Below are 18,468 nucleotides of genomic sequence, written 5' to 3' on the forward strand. Positions count from 1 at the left end.
ACTTTATTCAAGATAGTTTAAGTGGGGCAACATTGAGCTGATATATAAGATTAGATAACACAAACATCCAAAGCTGGAAAGATTTGGTGGACACTTTCATCAAGCAATATAAGTACAAGATGATTATTGCCCCTGACATAACCAGTTTGTCTCATCTTGAGAAGAGGGATAAAAAAAAAAAGCATGAGAGAGTATGCTCAAAGATAGAGGGATCTTGCTTCACAGATACATCCTCCATTCTTAGACAGAGAAAAGGTTACCTTAGTCATAAACACGCTCAAGGTGTCATAATGTGAGCATGTGATGAGTCATTCAGCACAACAATTCATTAACATTGTAGTTGTGGTCGAGCATATAAAGCAAAAGGTAAGGAGTGGCAGGATCTTCGCCTCTCACTGAGAAAATAGGCTTCAAAGGAAAGAAAAAGGATTTCAATCACATCGAGGGTGGCTACAAAGATAAGAAAAATCACTTCTAAAACTACAATACTCTGTCCCTTTTATCCCAGATTCTCAACATTAATTTTAACTCTCTATTTCCCACCAAAAAAACCTGAGACTTAAACCAACCAAGTTAATAACCAAACCAAAAACATAATAAAGAAAAATTACCAAAGAATCCAAGAACATTACCCCCATTACTACTACCCTTGAACAAGATGTATCAAAAGTTGTTAAGCATCGAACAAGTAGCTCTGGTACTACTTGCGTCTCTGCAGCCACCATTTCCTAACTGTTATAAACCAGACCTCACATGTGAGTACCATGCTAGCATTGCAGGACATAACATCCATACCTAGAATGCCTTCAAGAAAAAGCCCTTGTAGTTAATTAAAGTCAGGTGGGTAACATTCAAGCAAACCCCAAGTGTAAATGTAAACCCTTTACCCAATCATGCCTCTAGTAGTGGGTCGATAAACGCACTAGAAGTGGAAGGCCCAAGGAGTTTAAAGGTGTTGTTAGATAAAGTTTAGAAAATGTTGGTCAAAGTCGAGTATAAAAAGGGTAGTTATGAAAAAGGACCAAAGCGCAGGAATTTTTATAAGTATCACTGTGAAAAAAGACACATGATCAACCAGTGTGAAGATTTCTGCAATGAGGTGATACAAATGCTGACCAGATGAACTCTTAAAATTGAAGGGGTAATAAATAGAGAAGTGTACATGGTAGATAAACCCAACAAAAACAAGGAGGTCTGTTAGGTATAATTCACTGTAGAAGGATTGCCCAAACTGATTATGTCAAAACCTATATTAGCAGGTAAGGGAAACTATAGTGCATTAGCGCATAACTACAGATACTCCTTCTAGAGTGCACAAGCAACACCCATTTTCCAGGCAGAAGTTTGAGGCCTAACCCGTAGCAGAAGATGCTTCACCCTGGAAGAACTCGAGAAAAAAAAAGTAAAGGGGAAAGAAGTGGTTAACCTGACCGAGGAGGTAAGCAAACCTATCACTGAAGAAGGGATCAATGAGTTCCTAAAGCTGATAAAACATAGTGAATACAGTGTTGTTGAGCAACTTAAAAAGACTCTTGCTAAAATATCATTGTTACCATTGACTCCGAGCCATATAGAAAGGCTTTGCAAAAGATGTTGAATGAGGCTTGCATGCCTCAAGATATCAACAAATAAACTATGGAACACCTAGTAGAAAGGATCCAGGCTTCAAATTATTTGTACTTCACTGAAGATGAATTGAATCCTGATAGTATTAGGCATAACAAGTCACTGTACATTGCAATGCAATGTAAAGATGTCCTGATTAGGAAGGTATTGGTCGATAATGATTCTGCATTGAATGTGCTGCCAAGGCACATATTTAAAGAAATGCATGTCGATGAGTCACACATGAAACCCAGTGTAATGCCCCACACTTTCATATGTGATTATAGTTACTTTCCTACGATTTGGTATGTAAAAATACGAGTAATTTTTTTTCCAGTTCTCATATACAAGTCTACAGTAATTTCCACTAAAATTTTGAAAGAGTCTCCCCTATACCGGAAGGTCCCAAGTTATCGACATATACCTTGTTTACACTTCTAATATCTTACATCTCATAACTCAATCACGACCCAATCATCCTGAGTCTCAATCCCACAAACATCATGATCAACATCACAACCACAACATATATAACATACATTGAACAACAAATATCATTATAAGAGAATAAATGGGATAAACACGCATACATGAAACATGATTATATAAATTTCATAATTAAGTTCATCTATTCAAGTTTAAACATCAATTATATAAATTAAGTTATATAAAAGTTGTAATATTACAAAATACAAGGGTATACTCCCTATAACCTAGACTACAAAAAGTGAACATAAGCTAGGATCTACTCTTGTCGTGCATGTGATGGTCCTGGAACAAAAATACATATTATTGAAACATGAAAATCATAATAATATAACAACACAAATATCCAACAATTTAAAAAGACAATCATGCATTCATATTTTATTCACTTCTCCCTTCTGGTTTCCATTGGAAACTCTTTCTCCTTCAATTACTAAAAATCATTTCCTCTTCCATTATCAACCTCCATTCAAGATTTCATAAGATCAACCATGATCATTTCCGCTTAACATATTACCGATACCAATTTCACTGGTATCATCGTCACCCCGCAGGAGTCGATGCAAGGTGATCCCCTGACCCGGGATCCTACATACACTAAATGTATGTTAACCAATACGTGGTGATCCCCTTACCCGGGATCCTAACATACACTAAATGTATGCTAGCCAATACATGCTGATCCCCTTACCCGGGATCCTAACATACAATAAATATATGTTAGCCAATACATAGTCATCCCCTTACCCGGGATCCTAACATATACTAAATGTATGTTAGTCAACACATGTTGATCCCCTTACTCGGGATCCTAACATACACTAAATGTATGCTAGTCGAAACACATATTACACTTCTTATATTTTCTTTGTTAGTGGTACTCTCATCACTTAGCAATGCACACAAGGGTAGTTCCCCTCAAACACACATATACATTCAGAATACTATCCGAAATAACATCATTACACCAACTTCCATCATTTCACATAATATCCAACGTTGCACATTTACATCTCACATTATTAACATATAAAATTCTTGAATTTAACTAAAAATCTTAGGTGAGGATCACCTACCTGCAATAAAAGCTCTACTCGTGCTCCCCTACTGCTGTTGTTACACCATACATGTGGTCCCTCCTGCAAATCACAGATTTATCTCATAAATTTTTCCTCACTCAAGGATATGTTTTATAATAACCATATCAATAGTCAATAAGTCTTTTTTTCAGTCATTTCTTAATATTTGAATTGTTACTGTCTAAACCTCGAATTGTTATTGTCCGACCTCTCCTTGGATTTTTAACTATATCTAGAGTTATAGAACTCTGTTTCAAGCGAGATTGGTCTTGTTGGAAAGCTAAGACATGAGGCTACAAGTTCTTTGAGGGAATAAGAACCCAATTCTGCCTCTAAGATAGTCAAAATTGTTCATCAATAAACATTGGACTATTACTGTCCAACTGTTACTGTCTTGATATTGAACTGTTACTATCCGAACTCTCCTCAGATTTTTAACTATATCTAGAGTTATTGAACTCCATTTCAAGTGTGATTGGTCTCGTTGGAAAGTTAAGACACGAGGCTAAAAGTTCTATGAAGGAAAAAGAACCCATTTCTGCTTGTAAGACAGTCAAAATTGCTCATTAACAAACATTTGACTGTTATTGTCCAATTGTTACTGTCTTGATATTGAACTGTTACTATTTGACCTCTCCTTAGATTTTTAACTATATCTAGAGTTATAGAACTCTGCTTCAAGCGAGATTGGTCTCGTTGGAAAGATAAGACACGAGGCTACAAGTTCTCTGAAGGAAGGAGAACCCAGTTCTACCTCTAAGACAGTCAAAATTACTTATTAACAAACCATACCTACTGCCCTACAGGGTCTGTCATGACCCAAGCTCGGTTGGTGACCTATAGATGGAGTTCTACAGCTCTAAATTGAGCAAGACCAATTTCCTTAGTTAGCTAACACTCAAAACTACAATTACTATGAAGAAACATGATCCTAATTCCCTCATCCTCCTACTCGAATTCTCTCCAAAAGTCAGGAGACGAATCTGTCCAGATTCATCAACCTTTCCATTTACACACAACATCCACAATTTAACTTTTTCTCTTTTATCTCAACCCCTAGCCATATCACATATCGTTTAAGAGTGTCAAACATATCTTTTTAAGAGCCAAATTATCTTTTTTATTTCAATCTTCTATCTTAATGTCAAAATAAAACATTCTTATCGATTTTACAAACTTTCCGAACAATATTCTTCTAAACACAATCCTTGACAACAGTTTCAATCAACCATAAATAACAAATGAATAATATTTCAAAACATCCATACGGTCAAGTTATAATGCATTATTATGAGTATAACATATCCAAATATCAACTTCATCAAATGGTGAAATTTCTAAAAATATGGGTTTAACCGAACTGACCTCAAACTTGCAGACCTACTATGCGAGAAGCACAACTTCTATATCGAGTATTTGTTTTGGATCTCCACCATTCAGAATCTAGACAGTATCAGGAAGAACAACATTTCAAATTGTAGCCTGATCCAACGGTGGCCAGAGGAGAAAACAGTAAGCGAAGAAGACTATCCAGAAGTGCATTTTCCTAGAAATTTGCCTCTCATGATATCTCTCAAACAGGGACTGGTATAGAAAATCTCTCTGGTGAGAATGTATACGACATAAAGGAGAACAACATATCTAAATATCGTTTTGATCCAACGGTGGAAGGTGGAGTTATAGTTGTTAGATGTTCTGTCGTCAATATGTCTTCTCTCCAACCTCTCTCTAAACTCTCTCTAGCTCTTGCAAGTCACTCCAAAAGAGAAAATAGAATGATATTTATAGTTTTATTATCTTGTTAGTTGCACATTTATCCCCATCTTTTTATCATTTATACATAAACTCTCAACCTTCTGTTATTTGAATATTGACCTCTATTGGTCTTACGTATTCATTTTGTCCTCACAAATGTTTTTCTTTTCAACAATTTAGTACTATATTCACTTTTTATTTCATTAATTTCACTATTTTTATCTGGATTTAGGTTTATTTACTTTAATTTAACCCATTTTACTATTGGTTAAATTTCTCTTATTTTAATAACCAAAAAAATTATAACCGTGGATTTACACCCAGTGCCATGATGGCAAGAGCATATGATGGCTCGCCGAGATAAATAATTGGTACCCTAGAAGTGGAATTTTATGTGGGGCCACAAATGTTTCTTGTAACACTATAGGTGATGGATATCCATCCATCTTACAACCATGTTGTTAGGAAAATCATGGATCCATGTGGGCTGAGTAGTAGCCTTTTCATTATATATATGCCTAAAATATATCATAAATGAGATGCTGATAATTGTCAAGGTTGAAGAGACAATTTCCATAATCAAGAATATGGTTGTACCATTCATTGAGGTGGAAGATTGTAGAGATGGGAACATTCACACTTTTGAAATAGTGAATGCCGAATGGGTTCCTGAGTGTGCAGTGCTGAGAAAACTGAAAGTTTTAGAAGTTGCAAGAATAACTGCCAATTATTTTTTGAAGCACAGGGTTCCTTTCCAGTATGATCCTAAAACTAGGATGCATGAGCGAGTCAATTTGATGAAATTAAAATGTATGAACCAAAGGTTTTGGTCTCGGGTATAAGCCTAAGAGATATGACTACAAACAGGTTGCTAGTCGTAAGAGGGAAGCTAGAATGACGAAGATTAAAAGATGAGAGCCAGAAGAGGAAGAGCTTGTCATCCCACCACTTCGAACGACCTTTTTAAGGTATGTGGAGGTGATAAGATATGGCATGGCAGACCTTCACGTCGGTACTTTAGAATGTCAAGATAAGGAACAAATTAAGGAAGTGAAGATCAAAGCAGAAAATGAGATGTTGTCATAACTATCTGTGCACACTGCTGACAACGTCCCTGCAAAAGCCTTTGTGAAAATGTTGGTTGAGGGAGAGGCATACCAGAATTAGAAGATAGAGCATACTCTTATTTTTTAAAAAAAGTAATTGCTCTTGTTTGATTATGTCTGCTGAAATGTTTTGCCTTATTTTGATGTTTTACCTCTCTCTAGATGTCTTGTTATGTTCTGTTATTTCTACCTGCCTTTAATCTTGATGGCAATTGGGCTCATAATGCCACAAGATATTATTTGTCAAATGAGTTTATATTTATTTTAATGAGATCATGCATTTTTTTATGTCCAAATTTGTTTTTTTATCTTCCATGCAAATAACATACTTACACGAGCACATCTTACACTTTCAAGAACCCTGAAAGTTCCATCAATTCACGAATCCACTGCATTTAAAATAATTGGTCAAACTTTGATAATACAATTGCAATGGGTGATGAAGACCAGGAAAAAATGGAAATAAAAGAGTTTAGTAGGTTGGTGGAAAATTTTAAGAAAACCTAGAAACCTGTAAATGAAGAGCTAGAAGTTATAAATTTGGATGCTAAACAAGAAAAGAAAGAATTGAAGATTGGCTTGTTTTGGGTGATTTTGATTCCTTGCTCTCTCAAGATGATAAGCATAATGGAGTAGCAGTCTCTTACTATGAAGTTGTTGATTTCAGGAATTGCTACTCAGACCTTGGATTATATGATTTAAATTACACTGGTTGTCATTTCTCTTAGACTAACGGCAGAGTTTGGAGTAAAATTGACAGAGTCGTCGCCAATCCCCTTTGGTCTTCATTTCAATTCCAGGTGCATGCTCATTTTGGCAACTCTAGAGCCTTCTCAAACCACTTTCCTGCCATTATTCGGCTAGCCTATTAGCATGTTAGAGGTAAGTGATGTTTTAAATTCTTTAATATGTGGGCTAATCATGATAGTTTTCTGGAGCTGGTGGCAGATAAATGGAATCTATATGTCCAAGGATCTCTCATGTTTATTCTCTGCAAGAAACTCAAGCACTTGAAAGGATACATGAAGGAACTTAATAAGCTTCACTTCAGCCATATATCAAAAGGGTTTCTCAAGTACAGATGGAACTTAAAGCTTATCAATTTGCCTTCTATCATGATAAGGATAATCTTCAACATCTAGCTTTGGATAAGCAGCTTCGGCAGAAGCTTTTTAATCTCAAATCTGTTGAAAGATTGTTTTTTGCTCAAAAACTTAAATGTAACTTTTTCAAAGATTATGACAAAGGCTCCTCTTTTTTTTTTCTCTCATGCGTCAGCAACATCGAAAGAACTTTATCTCTGTTGTTCATCTCAGTGACGGTTTCCTTACCACTTCTATTGATGAAGTAGGGGATGCTTTTGTTTGCTATTTTAGGGACTTGCTTGGCTCTTCTAAGGTCACCCTTCCCTTGGATGATGAAGTCTCTCGGTCAGGTCCCTGTATTGATCCTACCTCTCATGCATCTCTCATGGCTCTAGTCACTAATGATATTTTTAAGCAAGCTTTATTCAGCATTAATGATGACAAAGCTCCTGGGCCAGATGGATATACCTCTTTTTTCTTCAAAAAATCCTTGGATATTATTAGTGGTGATTTATGTCTTGCAGTCTATGACTTCTTTGTATCTGGGAAACTTCTCAAGCAGATTAACCACTCCATCATTGCTCTTATTCCCAAATCTGCCAATGTTTCTACGACTGCTGATTTCAAGCCTATTTCCTGCTACAATGTGGTATACAAGGTGATTTATAAGATTCTCTCTATTAGGTTTGCTACTGCCCTTGCAGATATTATTAGTCCTCTGCAAAATGCTTTCCTGGGAGGTAGATTGATGGCTGATAACATTCATCTCATTCAAGAGCTTCTTCGGCTATATGAGCGTAAGCGTGTGTCGCCTAGATGCTTGATGAAAATTGATTTGAAGAAAGCCTTCGACTGTCCAATGGCCTTTTCTGCAGCAGTTCTTGCTATCTTTTGGCTTTCCAGATAGACTTGTGCACCTTATAATGCAGTGTGTGGTAACCACTTCTTTTTCTATTTCTGTTAATGGCAACATATATGGCTTCTTCCAAAGAAAGAAGGGGTGCGTCAGGGTGATCCTTTGTCACCTTATCTCTTTATCATTTGTATGGAATACTTTTCCAGGATGCTTAAGTTGGCTTCTATGAGCTCTAGGTTTAGATTTCATCCAAAGTGTGGTGCTTAGGGTATTAGTCATCTTGCCTTTGCAAACGACATCATCTTGTTCTCTCGGGGAGATAGGTAGTCTGTATATTGCTTGTACCAGCAGCTCATATCATTTGGGTACATCTTTGGGTTGGTTATTAACAGAGAAAAGTCTTTTATTTATTTTGGCGGAGTTAGAAAGCAGATAAAAAATGTTATTCTTCAGGACATGGGTTTCATTGAAGGATCCTTCCCCTTCCGATATCTTGGTGTCCCCCTCAGTCCCCATAGGCTACTGACTAGCCAATACTCTCCCTTATTGCAGAAGCTGGAATCTGCAATCCAGTACTGGCAGGGGAAGCATCTCAACTATGCGGGATGAGTCGAATTAATCAAATTTGTCCTTTTTGGAATTGTGCATTTTTGGCTGAGCATTTTTCCCTTGCCGGACATAGTCATTAAGCAGATTGTCTGCATATGTAGAAATTTTTTATAGATTGGAAATATCTTAAAGAGTAATTTTGTCCTAGTTGCTTGGAAAGTTGTTTGCCTGCCCAAGAAAAAAGGGGGTCTAGGTTTGTTCAATATCAAAGCTTGTAACAACAACTTTCTTGCTAGGCAGTTGTGGAACATCCATCTCAAATATGATTCTGTCTGGATTCAATGGATTCATCACTATTATATTCCCAATGTCTATTTGGGATGCTTTATCTAAGTGAACTTGGAAGTCTATTATCTCTCTCGAGGACCAGTTTGTTATAACCTGTGGTAGCCACCATCGAGCTATTGCTTTGATGTCTACTTGGAGTGGTGGAGAACTTTCTTTCACTGCTCAATCCTATGACTTCATGCATTTTAAATGTGACCCGGTTCCTTGGGCTAAGCTGGTTTGGGAATCTTGGTCTATTCCTAGATATAACTTCATTTTATGGCTGGCCGTTTTAGGCAAACTTCGTACCCGTGATAGGCTTCAGTTTCTATAAATTAACCCTTTGTGTGTGTTCTATTGAGTTGATGAAGAGTCCCACAATCATGTATTTTTCAGTTGTCCATGGGCCTCTCTTTTTTGGAGGATGATAAAATCTTGGCTTCATCTGCATAGAAGAATATCGACCATTAATAGTGCAATTCGTGGTCTTCTTTCTGGCAGGAACAATACTGATAGCAGAATGCAAATAGTTTCCCTTGGTATTCATATTTATTTGATTTGGGAAGAGAGAAATAAGAGAGTCTTTGATAACTCTTGCAATTCAGTCTCTTTTATTTTTCACAGATTGCAGATTCACTTCTATCATTCAGGATGGCTGTTGGTGTTTATATGGTGGATTCTATCTTTGGGTGATTCTCCCTGTTTTGGTTAGCTTTGATCTCTTTGGTTTGCTGGATTGATGTTTTGTTGTGGTTTCATAAGATTGTTCTTCTTTCTTTGCTTTAGGAGCTGCTAGCTTTTCTTTGCTGCTGGTGATATATTTCTCGAATGGGGATACATGGTTCACTAAATGTTGTCCATTCTTTAGTTGTAGCTGCTTGTGATGTTGTGCATTTGCTATTGAAGATTCTTTGTTGATGGGTGTCTTGTTGGAGAGCCTGCTTTATTTGGTTGCAGTTCTTTTCCTTGTTGTGGTTGTTGAGGCTGTCGATTCTTGTCTTGTTATGGTGCTGGGTCTCTCTTTTTTTATCTAGCGACTGCTTATTTTGTCCACCTTGTTTCTGTTTTATGCTTTGTGTTAGGTTGGGCACCCTGTTTTAGATATGGTTCCTCATCTAACCATTGCCAGCTAATCCTTTTTAGTTTGATAGCTTTTCTTTATTGGCTTTGATGTATATGTCTTCAAAAAGTCTGTCCCTTTTTGTAAATCATGTATATGATCTTGCTGGTTCTCCAGCCATGTATATTTTTTGATCTAATATATATACTTATTTTTTATTAAAAAAAAGAATTGAAGATTGATACCATTATTACAACCGAGGAAAAAGATGGCCTAATATCTATATTATATAAATATATGGATGTCTTTGCCTGGACTTGTATAAATATGTCTGGTTTAGATACTAATATAGTGGTATATAGAATTCCCTCAGTGGAAGAAAGTAAGCCAGTTAAACAAAAGACCAGACACATGTGCCCAAATTGCTGTTTAAGGTAAAGATGGAAATACATAAACAATAGGATATAAGATTCCTAGATATGGTCCACTATCCTCAATGGGTGGTTAATATAGTTGTAGTTTCCAAAAAGAATGGCAAGATTATAGTGTGTATGGATTATAAATATTTGAATAAGGTAAGCCTGAAGGATGACTTTCCTCTACCCTACATAGACGTATCAGTCAACAATGCTGCGAAGAGTGTCATATACTCGTTCATGAATGGGTTCTTAGGATATAACCAGATTAGAATGACATAGGAAGACAAGGAGAAAACTACCTTTGTCACGCCTTGGGAAACCTTTTGATATAAAGTGATATCGTTCGGATTGAGAAATGTTGGCCCAACACGTATCAAAGAGCATTAGTCACTTTATTCCATGACATGATGAACTGAAAAGTGAAAGTCTATGTGGAAGAAGATCACAAAAAAGTATTGCAGAAATTGTTCAAAAGGCTGTGAAAATTCAAATTAAGATTGAATCCCGCAAAGTGCTCATTTAGGGTAAGGATTGGAAAATTGTTACATTTTATAGTAAGTAGTCGAGGAATAGAAGTTGATCCAGAAAAAGTAAAGGCAATCAAGGATATTTCAGAGCCTAAGATAGAGAAAGAAGTAAGAAGTTTTCTTCAGTATTTGAACTGCATAGCCCGATTCATATCTCAGCTTACGATAACGTGCAAGCTAACTTTCCATTTACTTAGAAAGAAAAATCCTAGGGTATGGGACAATGATTGCTAAAAAAACCTTTGATAAGATCTAAAGGTATTTGCAAAACTCGTCATTGATAGTGCCTTCTATACCTAGAAGACCCTCAATTCTATATTTGATGGCGACATAAACAGTCATAGGATGTGTGTTGGGCCAACACGAGGAGTCAGGGAAGAAAGAACAAGTTATCTACTATTTAAGTAAGAAGTTAAATGATTGTGAATCCCGATATATTGCCATTAAAAGTTTATGTTATGCCTTGGTTTAGGGCATAAAAAGGCTCATGCAATATATTTTGTACTATATGACCTAATTGATCTCAAAACTGGATCCACTCAAATACATCTATGAAAACCCTTACTTGTCAAGCCGGATGGCAAGATGACAAGTGTTGTTAGCAGATTACGACATTGTTTATATGACAAAGAAGGTTGTAAAAGGAAGCGTGATTGACCATTTGGTAGATCATGCTGTGGAAGATTATGAGTCATTGAATTTTGACCTTCCCAATAAAGATATGCCAATAATTTCCCCGGAAAAGAAACAGTGCCCTGTTTTGATAAGGTTGCAATTTAAATGCACCAATAATACGACCGAGTATATAGCCTACATCATTGGTCTAAAAGTTATTTTAAAACTAAAAGTCGAGAAACTTGATGTTTATAGAAATTCACTGTTAATTATTTGTCAAGTGAAGGGAGAATGACAAATCAAAGATGAGAAGCTAAAGTCATATCAGGATTATCTATTGATGTTAGCTAATGAGTTCGAGGATATAAAATTCACTCACATGAGTAGAGATAAGAATCAGTTTGCTAATGTTTTGGCAACCCTAGCTTCGTTGACACAGATCAATATTGGGAGCAGGATCCAACCAATAAACATTGAAATCAGAAATCTTCAAGCTCACTGTTATTCACTAAAAGAGTCATCAAATGGAAAACCATGATATAATGACATCAAAAGGCTTATCCAACACCTGGAATATCCTTCAAGAGCCTTCAAGATGGATGAAAAGACTTTGAAGGGAATGGCCATGGATTATTACTTGGATAGAGATGTCTTTTATAAGAGGTCATTTTACGGGACTTTACATAGGTGTCTAAATGAGAAAAAGGTTGTGAAAGCATTATAGGAAATCCATGGGGAAGTCTGTGTCATTAATGCTAACAGGCATACAATGACGAGGCAGATGCAAAGATCTGGGTACTTTTAGTTGACCATGAAGAAGGCATGTGTAGACTATGTCAAAAAATACCACAAGTGTTAGATATAAGGAGACAATATAAATGCACCTCCAGCATCGTTGTTCAATATGACATTGCATTGGCCTTTTGATATGCGAGGATTAGATGTTATAAGACCAATCAATCTGAAGGGTAACAATGGGCATAGTCATCTTTGTGGCCATCAATTACTTTACTAAATGGGTAGAAGCCAGCTCTTACGCATATGTGACACAAAGTAATTAAGAGGTTCATTGAAAAAGATATGATTGGTCACTACGGCATGCCAGTAAGATTAGTAACTAACAATGCTTAGAATTTCAATTAGAAGTTGATTGTTGAGCTTCACACTAAATGAAAGATTAAGTATCTCAATTATTCTCCCTACAAACCCAAGATGAATGGTGTTGTTGAGGCAGCCAACAAAAATCTTAAAATGATCATCTAGAAAATAGTGGTCATTTATAAAGATTGGAATGAGATGCTTCCATATGCATTTCATGCTTATCACATCACAGTCAAAACTTCTATAGGTGCAACCCTTTACTCTCTAGTATATGAGATGGAAGCAATGATGCCTTTAGAAGTGAAAATTTCATCATGAAAGGTTCTAATGGATGCAGAACTAGAAGAATCAGAGTGGGCAAAGCTAAAATTTAAGTAGTTGAATCTTATCAATGAAAAGAGGTTGACAATCATCTATCATCACCAGTTGTACCAAAACAGAATGGCTAAAGCATACAACAAGAAGGTCAGACTAAGAGTGTTTAAAGAGGGAGATCTGGTATTGAAGAAAATCTTGCCAACATTGGGAGAAGATCAGAGTAAACAGGCACTGAACTACGAAGGACCATACATGGTAAAGAAAGATGTTTTTGAAGGAGCCTTAATTTTAACCAAGATGGATGGGGGTGATCTCCCAAAACTTGTAAAGTTTGATATTATAAAGAAGTACTATGGATAATGTACTTTGTCTATCAATCAATAAAAATTATAGTTTGGCTAAGAATTCTTTGATATATTTTTCTTTGCTCTAAAAACTCTACACGATCTCATAAGCTTAAAAACTTTGTTTTCACAAAGGCTTTTTGGAAATCAAAGTTATTAGTACAAATATAGATGTCAAATTGGTGTTTGTTTTTAATAAGCGAGTTTTAAGAATTCAAATGATCCCATGGTGAGGTGACTAAACACTTAAAAACCTGAAAAACAAACTAAATGTCATAAAATAACTTTGAAGTTGAGTTTTAGTTAAATGAATAATGATTCATAATCATAATGAAAAACCATTTTTGAAAAACCACTTTTGAATGTCTAATTTAACCACAATGAAGGAAAGCAGAGCTTGCTAATCCTAAACGCATGTATTTGAAATGAGAAAAGGTTGTCCTTAATAATCCTTTCACAATACTCAAAAATATCATTTGCAGTCCCTATTTGAGCTTAGTAAATTTTCCTTGAAAATTAACCCTAACTAGGATCATAACCCATACTAGAGGTAAGTATGAGGACTAAAAAAGAAGTTTAACCCCAAGGATACACAAAATAATACTCAATGATCAAAGGTGCGCAAACAAAGCTGGGGTATGAAGAAATTTATGAACTTTGAGCATGGTGTAAAAAATAATGAATATGATAATGGTGTTTAAAACCAAATGAAAAAAAAAAGACAAAAAGTCCAAGCCCGTTACTAGGGGCACAACAAACCATTTGGCAAAGTCAACCCTAAGATCCAAGAATTCATCGACCAAAAAGAAGGTCTGGGAATGAACACTAGTGATCATTAGTCTTGAGATCCCTTAAACACCTTTTGAGCCTATAAATACCATTTTCTTTCATAGCCAAGAAAAGATTATGATCTTTGAGACAAAGGTTTTTAGACAATGAGGTATCCCGATATCATCTAAGATCATCCCTTCTCAAAGGTCTATATCATAAGTTATGGCCCTGGTAAGTGAAAGCGAAAAAGCCATGAAAGCCTGCAACAAGGATCAAAACTTTGAAAAAAAAAGTCCATAAAAGAAAGGGAATTGTATTTCTCAAGTAAGAATACATGCATATTAATCACAATGCATTGCATTTTGAACTTTTGAAGGGAGTCCAAGTAAAGAATCCTTGATGGACTTGAGCATTTCCAACAAGAAATACCCAGCAAGATGCTAAGCTCAACAAGCCTCCTGCTATTTAAAAATCAACAAAGTTTTTGGCAACATTTTTACACTTTTGAGTGCGCTTTCTAGCCCTCACATACCGAATAATGCACTTTATAGCCCTGTCCATTTTTCTTTTGAGTGCGCATTCTAGCCCTATCTCTTTTCTTTTGAGTGTGCTTTCTAGCTCTCATACATCAAATAATACATTTTTTAGCCCTCACATAGTGGATAGTGCATATTTTATCCATATCCATTTTCTTTCTGAGTGCACTTTCAAACCCTTAATTGATTCTATTAATTCTTAATTTTAGAGGACTAGATTTCATTAGGGACTTAATTGATGAAAGCTTAAGTTTGGAAGCTTAATTTGGGTTTAATTGAGAATATTGGAATTTTAGAGGACTAGATTTTAAGCTCAATTAGATGAAATCATGGACACATTTGTAAGAAAATCAAAGTTTGGGGGGTTAATTAAGGGTTAAATTTAAATAATTCAAGACCAAGGATCTTTTTGCAAAAGACACATGAATTCAAGGGATAAATTTAGTTGAAAACATGGGTGAAATTGAAGAAATTAGAAGTTTGAAGATAATTAAAGATAAAATTAAAAATACCCAAAACCAAGAATCAAAATGAAAAACACACTGGAATCAGGGAGTGCTTTTAAAACTTTTCAATAGTGAAATTGAATTGATTCTTAGAATCAAAATTCAAATGAGGACTTATTTGAATAATTAAAAGTTTAAGGGCTGGAATTAAAAGAGGAAGTTTAAAACCTAATTTTACCCTAAACACCAAAATGACATTGTTTCATTTAAATGAAACAATGTATTTTGGCTATGATTTTATCAACACCAAGTCAAAAAAATAATAGGCAGATGACGCGTCGTTTGACTATTGTTCATCATCTTCCCCAATGAACTTGAAAATGACAGCTCTAATGCCACCATTCCAGGTTCCTCTCTCTCTCTCATACCTTCAGCATACAAGAAAAGAAACATACCACCTTCGTGACCTAACAATGTACTACACCCTCAGCTCGAAAACCATTGATTTATCACCTAGAAAATCAATGAAAAAATGGCTTGAATCTTATAACTTGATCAGGCTTACAACCTGGTTTTGCAGGGCCAGGTTATTGGTTTGTGGCCAGCAGATGGGATCTTTCCCAAATGAATCAACAGCCACAAATCATGCTCATGAGAGCCCCCATACTCTTCTCTCAACCCATATAAATAAGGGTAGATTTCATGTAAGAGGAGAAGAGAAAAAACCAAAGAAAAACCATCCTAGCACCAACTTCTTTTTAAAAAATAAATAAGACAAACCTTCTCTTACAAGACCAGAAATAAACTTGCCCCTAAACTACCCGTAATACCACCCCTACCATACCCCCACATAACCAACGGTTCACCCTAGCCAAAAAGAATCCTAAAAAAACCAACCCAATAGACATCCTCATCATTGTTTTTCTTTCTTCTCCAATAATATCAACCTGGTACAGTCACTACCTCCCAAACATAGCAGCTACCGTGAGCTCCACCAAGTCACTAACTACTCCAACAACGCTACCAACCAGCCAACAAACTACCCCCAAGCCAGGTAATCTCACTTCTCCCTTTTGATTTCTTAAAGCGTCTTGTTGCATGCAGAACATGAATTAATTCACGTCCTATAGCTGCTGGCGTTTGCTAGCAAAGAAGGGAGAATGGGTTGGACTTTTGTTTTAGCCAGCCCGTATAGTTGGGATGGGTCCAACCTATAAAAAAAGAAGAAATGGCCTTGTTGGGTCATCTGTTGGTCTAATAAAACAAGTTAGGTTGGGCCTGAGCCTATCTTATATATGTGGGCTTGGGCCTCTGGCCTAATAGACCCAAACCTATACATAAAAGCATGTTTGGCCCAGCCCGTTTTTCCTTAAAAAATAAGGTCATGTTTGGCTCCTAAGAGTATGTTTGCCAAGCATACCTTTAAGACATTTTTATGCCTCTGATTTTAGGCTAAGGGCCTATTTGGCAAACACACCTTAAGCTTGTTCCTTTAGTTTTAATTTGTCTTATATTTGTGTGTTTAGCCAAACAGACCCTTAAAGTTTTCAAAAAAAGTATGAAAAAATTCAGGAAATATTTTGAAATTATTTATGGGTCCCTCGTGTATTTTTAAAATATTTTTGTCTAATATCGGGTTGTAGACTTATATTATAAGATACGAGTCTGATATTAAAAATACTTGATTTTTCTCCAAAAATTCAAAAACAATTTCCTTGTTTCAGAAAACACAAAAAAAACATGTTTTTCTTCAAGAATTTCATTTAATATTAGGTTGTAGATTTATATTGTAAGATAAAGAGCGATATTAAAAATACGTGGTTTTTTCTGGAATTTCAAAAACATAAAATCAAAAATAAAAAAATTCCTCATTTCAAAACACAAAAATATATTTTGTTTTTGTGCATACAACTAAATTTTAAAGGTTTCATACATATATTCTAAAAAACAAAATCGCATTTTATCATGCAAAATGAATATCGTAACTAGTTTATAATTATCCATTAGGATTTGGTTAAAATACCAAAACTCCCACAACAATTAATTTGTTTAATTAATATTCGGAGTGTTGGGATTTAGTTGTAGACTTTAATATTTAGAGGTATAAGATTACACTGTAAAGTATACACTCAAATATTAAAGATATAAAAATAGGAAATAAATACAGTGATAAAATTTGGGTTTTAGAACGGTTAGGTTTTTACTTAATAAGGTAGAGACTTCCTCACGAAGAGAGATTTGTCTTGAACATTAGGCAAGACCAACGAATGAAAACATGACCTAGAAAAATAATCAATCAATAATGCAGCTTACCTTCGGTATGGTGCATTGGGGATAATGCATATTCCCTTTATACAACTAGTCCCCTTACCAAGACTCTCGTAGACCATAGGTTTCCTAGTGACCATGATACTATGTAACGACTCTCTCAAATCATAACTTTATGATTAAACCAAAAACCTCTTTCATTCTAGAAAGTAGCTTCGTTATTCAACGTCATGCATGTCATGACAGTAGTAATAGGAAGACCAATGTATTTGCTTGATGATAAGAACCTGAATGGTGAAGTGTTGAGCGAGGCTCATAAATCCAAACTTGTAGTGTATTCTAGTAGTACTAAGATGTATCGTGATTTGAATGAGTTTTATTGGTGGCCAAAAATGAAGAGAGAAATTGCAGAATATGTGGCTAAGTATGAAGTGTGCCATTAGTGAAAGTAGAACATCAAAAGGGTTACCCAAAGGAAAGAGAGATGATGATGAAATTTGGTTTATTGTGGATCAGTTAACAAAATCTTCTTTATTATTTCCTATAAAGATGATAGATTCAGTTGATAAGCTGACAAGATTGTATATGAATGAAGTAGTGAGATTATATAGGGTTCTAGTATCTATAGTTTTTTGTCAAGATCCTAGGTTTACATCCTGGTTATGGCCAAGTATTCAGCTTGTTATAAAGATCAAGTTGAATATGAGTACTGTATTTCATCCCCAAACAGATGGGCAATCAGAAAGAACCATTCAGGCCTTGGAAGATTTGTTGATGTTATGTGTATTGGAGTTTGGAGGGAATTGAAAAGATCATCTACCATTAGTAGAGTTCACTTATAATAACAGTTATCATGTTACCATGAGAATGGCTCCCTATGAAGCTTTGTATGGAAAAAGGTGTCGAACTCTAGTCTATTATGAATAAGTGGGGGTAGGAGGTTGATTGGCCCGGAGCTAGTGCAAATTACCACTAAAAAGGTGAAAATCATAGAATAAAAAAAATAGAATGAAGGCAATTAAGGATAGACAGAAAAGTTATGCAGATAACAGAAAAAGGCCCCTCAAGTTTGAGATGGGGGATCAACTATTTTTAAAGGTCGCACCTTGGAAACATATTATATTGTTTGGAATGAAAGGGAAGCTGGCTCCAAAGTATATTGGTCCTTTTGAGATAGTTCAAAAAATAGGCCCAGTTGCATATAGATTGACCTTA

General features: G+C 35.6%; 1 protein-coding gene across 1 annotated transcript; it reads left to right on the plus strand.

Annotated features, from left to right (window-relative positions):
• The first annotated feature begins 7,300 nt into the window (after nt 1-7,300).
• LOC127905449 (uncharacterized) lies at nt 7,301-8,023 on the plus strand. Its single transcript, XM_052453754.1, has one exon. The coding sequence runs from the start codon at nt 7,301-7,303 to the stop codon at nt 8,021-8,023; it is 723 nt and encodes a 240-aa protein (XP_052309714.1).
• The last annotated feature ends 10,445 nt before the right edge of the window (nt 8,024-18,468 follow it).

This window comes from Populus trichocarpa, chromosome 6, assembly GCF_000002775.5.
Source record: "Populus trichocarpa isolate Nisqually-1 chromosome 6, P.trichocarpa_v4.1, whole genome shotgun sequence".
Classification (NCBI taxonomy): Eukaryota; Viridiplantae; Streptophyta; class Magnoliopsida; order Malpighiales; family Salicaceae; genus Populus; species Populus trichocarpa.

Bases quoted from the DNA above. Each gene is read 5' to 3' on its own strand.
- LOC127905449 (XM_052453754.1), top strand. From the start codon at position 7,301: ATGCGTCAGCAACATCGAAAGAACTTTATCTCTGTTGTTCATCTCAGT.